The sequence below is a fragment of the Carex rostrata genome, chromosome 7 (assembly GCF_964058835.1).
Source record: "Carex rostrata chromosome 7, lpCarRost1.2, whole genome shotgun sequence".
Classification (NCBI taxonomy): domain Eukaryota; kingdom Viridiplantae; phylum Streptophyta; class Magnoliopsida; order Poales; family Cyperaceae; genus Carex; species Carex rostrata.
Window position 1 is genome coordinate 5646144 of NC_135924.1, and position 9885 is coordinate 5656028.

The window sequence follows — 9885 nt, forward strand, 5'->3', positions numbered from 1 at the left end:
GCAAAGTGCTATTTATTTATTTATTAGAAAATAGCATTGTTTATTAAATTATGTTCTTTTCTTTTCTTTTCTGATTTGAATTGTTCAGATCATTTATTATTTCTGCTGCGCCCGTGGATTGAACGTAATTTTCAACAAAAACAGCTATGCCATGACAAGGCTAGATTTATTACAAGGGGGAATTTCATGTATACCCTCAAAATTCTTGAAATTACTTATTTCTCCTTCTAAAGTTTTTGATATCATATTTATTCTTCTAAATTTCAAAAATTCACAATTTTTTCTTCTTTTAAAAAACACTCATATATTTATCCAATTTATTGACTTTTATGTTAAAACTTATTTTAAATTTATAATCATGTTTCAATTTGACATCTATGAGGTCATATTTGTAATAAGATTAAGTTTGAGGTGCAGGGATACATGTCAGATATATTTTAATGACAAATAACATTTTTTTTCTGATAAACAAAGAACTATTTTTTATTTTCCGTAAGTACCTATGAATCAGTTTTCTTTTTTATTCAAAAAACAACCAATAATAGAGAAATTGTTTTGCAAGTTGGAGAAATTAAGTTGAATGGACAGTCTAAATGAAACTCTACAAGATTCTTAAAAAAAAGGAATTAATTAATTTAAAAAAAATTAATTATAATAAGGAAGAAAAACAGCTAGCTATTAGTCTATGTCACGATATTCTATTTTTACATCTTTCTACATTTACCAGTGCTTATGCAGATTTCCATAATAAATAATATCTCATCTCTCTAATTTATTAATAGGTACAGTACAATTAATAAAACTTTTAAACATCTATGCACCTCGCAAATAAACAGAGTTTATTTAATATATATTCATCTAGAATAAATGTAGCTAATAATTTTGATGAGCATGTTATCATGTATGCTTGCCTCGTCTTAATTTGACGCGTTGAAAAATTATCAAAAAATAAGATGTATGTATGCTTTCCAACTCTTTTATTGATTGAATCCTTTGAATTGAGTTTCTTTCTTTTTTATAAATTAATTATATATATTAATTAATTTACCAGAATACTATTTGAGATCCTGACATGCATAAATGGTATTCTCTTCTAACCTCATTTTTGGCTATATATTTCCTCATTCTCTTCTCTCATCTCTATCTCATCTAATCAATTTCTTCATTCCATAAAACCTCCATTAATTCTTGTAAAATTTTAATAAGGATAACTAAAATGAGCGATTTCGCCGCTTGGTTAAAGGAGCAAATGCGCAAAAGCGGCCACCTCAAAGAGTTGATCAAGACCCATACCGGCCTCGCACCACCGGCGTTCATCGCTGTTGTTGCACTAGCAGCAGCCGGCACAGCTTTGACCGTGTCGGCTGTGTCATGTCTTTTGACACCACCAAAAAAGAATGACAAGTTACTTGATGCAATCATTGAAGAAGAGATCATGCCGTATACCCCGTCTAATCAGAGAGATGTTGATGTCGTGATCCCGGTTGTTCTTGAAACACCAATTGTTGAGGAAGCAAAGGAAGAGGAGAAGGAGGAGGAAGTGGCGCCGGTTGATGATGTTGAGGCACCCGTAGAAGAGGAAATTGAGGCACCAACAAAGGAGGAGGCGGCGGCGGTTGAGACGACGGTTGAGACGGAGGAGGAGGTGGCGGTTGAGACGACGGTTGAGACGGAGGAGGTACCCGCAACGGTAGATGGCGACGACAATATCAGCTCGGATTATGTCGAGTTCGAGGAGACCCTCGTCTAGGCTGGAAATTGCAAATTGGATAACAAAAAAATCCAGAGAAAATATGATCAAAATTAAGGTCTACAATTTTTAAAAGTTGCCAGTGATCTGTTCATGGTTGCTGTGTTTTGATTCATTTTGTATTGATTCTTTCTTTTCTTTTTCTCTTTTATTTTTTATTTTTTCGTTGTGACGATTGTTTCTCCGTTTTGTGAAAATAAAATTTTCAAATCCTGATCAGGTCACTGTTTAAATTGTATAATTTAAATAATAAGCAATATGTGTATAGAGATTTGATAAATATCTTTGCGAACCATATTCTTAAATTTTGAATTGTTTTACAGGTTACATCTGGTAGAGTTAGATTTAATTAGTCCAATTTTACATCGAAATTAAAGGTCTTGGAATTCTTCATTTGTGTACATTTCATTTGAAATGAATTAAACCTTTTTAATTGATAATTTAATATTATATCAGGTCTTTCGCCTGTTATTTATAAAAATAAAAAAGTTGCTGACCGATCAAACTCTTGGTGAGATTTACAATGTAAACTATATGATAAAGTTAATGAAAATGTTTAAGATGGTAATAATAAAAAAATGTATCATTTATTATTTATCTAATTATCAATCATTAATAAAGGTATAATTAGGTATTAACTTCACACTAGGTAATGGGAACTAATATTTTAGCACACCTAGCCCCGAAATTTTTATAAATATCCAAATCAAATAACAAATTACGGAATATACCCTGTTTTGCAATGGAATTCGAAAACTAGCCTATCCGGTTAACCATTAACCGGAATAGGCCATTCTTTTCCGGTTCTCCAATTCCCAGAAATTGAGAATAGGACCGGTTGATGGTTAACCGGAAATAAGGTGTTTGGTTAATGGTGTACCGGAAGTAGGATAGATGTCAGGTTAATGGTTAACCGAATTTGTGGATTTTTTTTTTTAAAAAACAGAAATTTCTAATTTTTTTATTTTTTGTATTAAAATATTAGAAATGTTGAATATATTTCTTTGAAGATAGATGGAATACAATATAATTTGATTTATTAGAAAGACTGCAACAAATAATCCGGATCAATATTTTTCAGGCTGGATTTTTCGCGGTTGTAAGAAAAATTAATATATTTCTTTATGTGCTATTGGAAAAAAATAAAAATAATTAGATTCTGAGTTATTGATCCCGGTTCAAAAGTCACTTCTAGGTAATCCAGAAAATATTGTGACCTTTCTAGTACATTTAATTTATAAAAAGTTGTATCTATTTTGAGAATTCTTTTTGAAAAACAATCATTAAATAAATTAAAGTTTTTGATTTTTTTTTCAAAAATAGATACAACTTTTTATAAATTAAATGTACTAGAAGGATCAGAATATTTTCTGGATTACCTAGAAGTGACTTTTGAACCGGGATCAATAACTCAGAATCTAATTATTTTTATTTTTTTCCAATAGCACATAAAGAAATATATTAATTTTTTTTACAGCCGCGAAAAATCCGGTCTGAAAAATATTGATCCGGATTATTTGTTGCAGTCTTTCTAATAAATCAAATTATATTGCATTCCATCTATTTTCAAAGAAATATATTCAACATTTCTAATATTTTAATACAAAAAATTAAAAAAAATTCTGTTTTAAAAAAAAATAAAAAAGAAGAAGCAAAATGCACAAATCCGGTTAACCATTAACCGGGTTTGTTGTTTTTGAGTCCGGGCAACTGTTGACCGGAAATTTGTCCCAAATCTGGTTATTGGATAACCAGATTGGGAATTTTTCGAATTCCCTTCAAAAAGTGGGTAGATTCCGTAATTTTATATATTTTTTGGGTATTTATAAAAATTTCGGCACCTAGCCTATGTGTGTCATATTGTTATAGACTTATAGTACTTGAAATTCTATGACAATGACGGTATAATAATGCCAAAATATTTAAATACACCATTAAAAAAATAAAAATAAAAAATAAACCACGAATATTGTAGAATTTCAAAATTATTACGGACGCAATAACAAATTATGGTCACTAAAAAAGTGTCAGCCACGACATGTTGCGGCCACTAATTAATGTTGCTGCAACACAATATGGTGGCCGCAACCTGTCACTGTTGCTATCTTTTTGAGAGCCGCAATTTGTCATTGTGTCAGTACTAAAAATGAAATTTTTAAAAAATCGTAGTTTGTTTGTTCTTTTTTTTTAATAATAAATATAAATATTTCGGATAATAATGATATATTTGAATAAAATTTACCCAAAAATTATCTCATACAAAACTAGGTTACTTTCATGATGAAAGACATATACTTTGATAAACTCTATTACTTTACATATATGCATCTAGACTATTTAATTTGCATATCAAAGTTTTCTTATTGTGAAAATAAAAAACCAGAAAGTTGATGGTATTAAAGAAATACACAAATTAATGAATATGAGCTTTCTTTCTTTTATTCATTTATTTTCAATAAAATCTTTTTTTTTATTTGATAACTTTATTACTAGTATCGTGCCCGTGCGATGCAACGGGAATATATTATAAGATTGAATAGAATATGAAGATCCATTTTTGTTTGACATTCACACAATTTAAATGAAAATAGAAGAGATAAATGAAAAAAACAGAATTCAAATAATAAATAAGAATAAAATAAACAACAACAAATGGAAAAAAAAAGATCAAATATAACATGAAATAAATTCTTAAAGTATTATTGCGATTTAATATCTATTTTTCTGCACAAGCAAAACAATCATTAAACGATTTAGAGGAGAAATGATATGTAAAGAAATAAACTTGGAAAATATATGATTAAATGATTCAAATAAGAATTTTTCCTACATATTTATTTTTGATAGAAATTATTTTAACTATGAAAATTTCTCTATATTTCATTTCTCTACACGAAATTTCTATATATTCTTTATTCTCTCTCCAAATCAAAAGGATATGATTGTTTCCATCAGCACAAGATCTGTTATTCATCTATTCACAAAGATATAATAGATCTAAACAAAATTAAAAAGAGAAAAGGTTTATGTCAACTGGGTTTTGTCCACCGTGCGTTGCAACGGGGACATATTATAAGAAACAAATATATCAATGAAACAAATAAATATATAGCTATATTTCAAAATTTGTTAATTTTAAATTGTAACGTATCGTGTGGCAGCACATGTGGTAGGTATGTTTTTAACTAAATTTAGACTTCTATACATAAAAGAGATGCATTTAATTAAAAGAAGTCAAATTATGTAATTGGAGAGCTGAGATCAAATCCGAAGTTTCATATCTCAATCGTAGCCGTTGGCGGATCGGACACCCAACGTGCATAATAATAGAATGAAGATATTATTTATCAACCGTCGCCCACCAATACTCTTTCTTCAATTTTCTCACTATTTTCTTCTGATTTCTTTCTAGGATATTCTGCAACAACAACTGCACTGCCTATTATGCAGCGGGTAAATTTTTTACTATTTTTTTAGTACAGAAATAAAGTTCTTTGAATTGTTTATTTACAACCAACTAGGGATGAATTCATGCCGTGACATGTTGTGACGTGATCAAGTCAATTTTTTTTTCACATGCATGTTAATCACGATATAATCATAGTAACATGACTCATGTTTTATTTGCGAATAAAACATTTTCCTGATGTTCCCGAACCGAACGGCGATAAAACAAATCACCAAATTATTCGCGAATAAAACACGAATTATGAATTATTCACGAAAAAAACGGGAAAAAAAATTTAGTTTTTTTAATTTTAATTTTTTTTGGCTTTCTTGTAGTACCGAATAATTCCTGAATTATATATGAATTATTCCCGAATCACAAATTTCTTATTCTGCCGAATCGAACCCCAATAATTCATTTGTCACTGTAGATGTGACCTGATTTACGTAATTGGTCACATTTGATCACATTTTTATCATGTATGACTAATTGACCGGGCCAACTCAATTGGTCTGATTTTAAATTGCAACAGGCGGCCCAAGGGCCCAGCCCAATAAACACCCAGGAGCTTTTCTTTCTTCATTAAATGTTTTTTTTTGTTGTTTCTCACATACAAAAACAAAAACAAGAGGCGATTTGAAAGTGTTGGTTTGATTTCCTTGTTTTTGTTTTTAGAAAAGCATAGATAGCAGCTGGAGAGTGTGGCTGGCACGCCTACACGCTTGTGTGTCAAGCACGATCTACGTCAAAATAAAACAATGAATGCTGTTCACAAACAAGATAACACCAATGAACTTGTGCATTTGCATATACCACGCTGCATTCTTGCCATTTACATATTTTTGATGAAAACTATTTTGCAAAGGTGCCCTTGCAAAGTCAGTAAATTATATACCAGTGTTGTAAAAAACCATCCGTTTAAGTCGATTAATCAACTGATTAGTCGTTGGCGCAGATTAAACCGTCACAAATTTTCTCAACTAATCGCTCGATTATTCTCGATTAATCGCTTGCGGTATCATGTCCGTCCGACAAGCGCATACTATTATTTACAACACTGTCATATACAACAGCATTACTAAGAACTATTTGATATGGCATTAAAAAAAAAAATTGAATCGCAAGTTGTTTGATAAACGATAAAATTTGTATTTAATTTATTTTATCATGATATACATATTCTACATATCAAATTTCAAATGTCATGTTTTAAAAAATAAAAAACTATGTTAATAGAGAAAAAAATTACAAAATAAATTGCTGGTTAAAATAATAATTTTTTAAAGAGAACAACAAAATAATAAAACTTCCTAGAATGAAACAAATCTTTGGAGTGTGGACACTGGACACCAAGCACAAGGCATGAACTCATAATTCTTTTCAAATAAATCCCAAAAGTTGAGATGAAATAAAAGAATGAAAAAAATATGATAGAGATAAGGAGGCAAGTACATTAGATGGAAGCAGTGTGGATAAAGCGTTGTAGCTCCAACCAATCAGATCTCTCTAAATCTCGCTTTTCCAAATCTCCTCTTCCCTTCTAACCTCACCCCAACTCCTTCCCGAGTCTGTATTCTCTGAAGTACCTCAAATTTTTGAGTATATATATTAACCGTTCGATCATAATTCTTGCCTTTATATTCGTGCCAGAGAAGATCTAACGGTGAAAATACAACCTAAAACTTTGATTTACTTTAGGTAATTTGAATTCCCCGACTCCCTTCCCACTTAGTGGGGCCCACTCTCCGCCTCCCTCGCAATTAACAACTACTCCTTTCTCTCTCTTTCTCTCCCCACCCACCAATTTATCGCTCTAGGCCTCTCAATTTGTATCTCCTGGAATAAACCACCATTGTTGTTCCATAAAAACACCAAAAATCCAAAAAGAGAGATATAGAGGATAACTATCGAGATGGCGGCGGTGAATGGATTCGCGACGGCGTTTGGCGGAGTAAAGGTGGGGACTTTGGGCCGAACAAACCCGCTCGGTTTCAAAGTGGGTCCCAGATTGGCGAAGAGAGGAGGAGAAATAAGGTGCGATGTAGGAACAGATTTGGAGGAGAAGAAGGCTGCCAGTGTTGCAGCGTTAGAACAGTTCAAGATCTCTGCTGATAGTAAGTTCTGCGCTGCTCATTTCCATTTATTAGCAAATATTAAGTGTTCATTGCACATTTGTACATTTGTTTCAATTGGTATATAAAATGTGTGAACTTTTTATCAGGATATATGAAGGAGCAGAGCAGCATTGCTGTAATTGGTCTTAGTGTACACACTGCACCGGTCGAAATGCGTGAGAAGCTTGCTGTGCCTGAAGCACAATGGCCTCATGCAATTTCAGAGCTCTGTAGCCTGAACCATATAGAGGAAGCAGCGGTTCTCAGCACGTGCAATCGCATGGAGATATACGTAGTTGCGCTGTCCTGGAACCGGGGAATCAAAGAGGTCATTGATTGGATGGCCAAGGTATTTTTTTTTTTATACCATTTGATTCTAAACCTATTTGATGAACCAGTTATAAATGAACCAATTGCAAGGGTAAAAGGGATGAACAAATATTGATAGACAAATTCTACAAGGGAATTCTTGAGAAATACAACAAAAAAAGATGTAAAAAAAAAAAAAAAAGCTGGAAGAGTTTTTAATTCCTACAATCAACTAGTACTTTCATGCCAGCACAGGCATTGACTGTATTATTCTTGTATACCAACTTAACTTTAATATGATTGTTGACTAATAAATTGATTCTGTAATTGGTTGAATTATTAGTTTGTTAGTGATATAATATTATTTTTCCTCAATACAGACAAGTGGTATCCCAGCTGAAGAGCTCCGTCAGCACCTATTCATGCTACGGGACAGCGATGCGACCCGGCACCTGTTTGAAGTGTCGGCTGGTCTCGACTCTCTCGTATTAGGCGAGGGCCAGATCTTGTCTCAGGTGAAGCAAGTGGTGCGCGTGGGCCAGGGTAGCGGTGGCCTTGGCAAGAACATCGATCGCATGTTCAAAGACGCAATCACTGCCGGAAAGCGTGTCAGAACTGAGACCAATATTTCCTCTGGGGCCGTCTCTGTCAGCTCGGCTGCTGTCGAATTGGCCCTTATGAAATTACCAAAGACCCATTGCCTCTCTGCACGGATGCTCCTTATAGGAGCCGGAAAGATGGGCAAATTGGTCATTAAGCACCTTGCCTCAAAGGGATGCAAACAGGTTGTGGTTGTCAACCGCTCAGTTGAGAAAGTCGATGCCATTCGTGGGGAGATGAAGGATATCGAGATTATCTACAGGCCGCTTGATGAGATGATGTCAGCAGCGGCCGAGGCTGATGTCATATTTACCAGCACTGCTTCTGAAACCCCCTTGTTTTTGAAGGAGCATGTAGAGGCACTGCCTTTAGCGAGTGAGGAGATAGGAACGAGGCTTTTCATTGACATATCAGTGCCGAGAAATGTCGGGTCATGCGTGTCAGGTGTCGAAAATGCGAGGGTTTACAATGTCGATGATTTGAAGGAGGTTGTCGAGGCAAACAAAGAAGACAGGCTAAGAAAAGCAATGGAAGCACAAGAGTTAATTACACAAGAATTGATAAAATTCGAAGCATGGAGAGATTCGCTTGAGACGGTACCGACAATCAAGAAATTGAGATCATATGCTGATAGAATTCGCGGGTCAGAACTTGAAAAATGCTTGCAAAAGATCGGAGAAGACTCTCTGACAAAGAAAATGAGAAAGTCGATCGAGGAGTTAAGTACTGGTATTGTTAACAAGCTTCTACATGGCCCGTTGCAACACTTGAGATGTGATGGAAGTGACAGCCGAACTCTTGACGAGACGCTTGAAAACATGCATGCATTAAATCGGATGTTTAGTCTCGATACAGAGAAGGATATCATGGAGCGCAAAATAAAGGCCAAGGTGGAGAAGGCGCAAACATGAAATAACTATAACTCATTAACACTACTACATAGTCATTTATGTTTTTGTATCTATTGTATACACGCATTCAATTTTCTCATTTCCCCTGAGTTGGGTTGACATTTCTTCTTTTTTAAATCTATGTATGTATTCTCTTGCGGCTGGTTTGAATAAGGTGCTTGATTGCTTTGAAGAAAATAGGAGCAATGTAAGTTCATATGCTAATGGATGTCAATTCTGATATTTGTTGTGATTGATATTATATAACTATTTTATATTTTTCTCTATTTGTTTTTCCACAGTTACCCATGAAATTTCTTAAATTTCAAATTGTATGAACCTAGTTATGCTGCCAATGGTTTCTGTTTCTTCACTCAAGTGTTGGTGAGAAAGAGTACGGAGTAGGTCCAATGGGAATCAGACCTACTTTTGGATCTAATGAGCTCCAACACCATCCGATCTGCATTCAGATCTGTGCGCACAGAAATAGAAGCAGACACATGGATTTTAAAGCGGAGTGCACACATCTTAATGCAGATCGGACGGTGATTGAGTCCATTAAACCAAAATAGATCCGATTGGCATCGAACCTACTCTGAATTTGGTGAGAAATACTTAGAAAACAGTACCTGATATTCTGGTATCCATGTGCTACATCCTGCATGTGCACATAATTTAATCCAGTACTATAACACTGGATTAACGCTCAAGCATCCATTAAATTAACCTGATAATTTATATAGCAACTATCAAACACAGCGCTAATTAAGAATA

The 9885-nt window shown here is 33.7% G+C and overlaps 1 protein-coding gene across 1 annotated transcript; it reads left to right on the forward strand.

Moving 5' to 3' along the window:
• The first annotated feature begins 6964 nt into the window (after positions 1–6964).
• Positions 6965–9354, forward strand: LOC144557579 (glutamyl-tRNA reductase 2-like). The gene is made up of 3 exons (XM_078306171.1): positions 6965–7312; positions 7420–7661; positions 8002–9354. The coding sequence occupies exons 1-3, from the start codon at positions 7111–7113 to the stop codon at positions 9130–9132; spliced, it is 1575 nt and encodes a 524-aa protein (XP_078162297.1). The 5' UTR covers positions 6965–7110; the 3' UTR covers positions 9133–9354.
• The last annotated feature ends 531 nt before the right edge of the window (positions 9355–9885 follow it).

Excerpts from the sequence above, each read along its gene's own strand:
- LOC144557579 (XM_078306171.1), top strand. The coding sequence starts at position 7,111 with ATGGCGGCGGTGAATGGATTCGCGACGGCGTTTGGCGGAGTAAAGGTG. Across the intron at positions 7,313-7,419 it reads GTTCAAGATCTCTGCTGATA|GATATATGAAGGAGCAGAGC; the intron begins GTAAGTTCTGCG and ends ACTTTTTATCAG. Across the intron at positions 7,662-8,001 it reads TCATTGATTGGATGGCCAAG|ACAAGTGGTATCCCAGCTGA; the intron begins GTATTTTTTTTT and ends TCCTCAATACAG.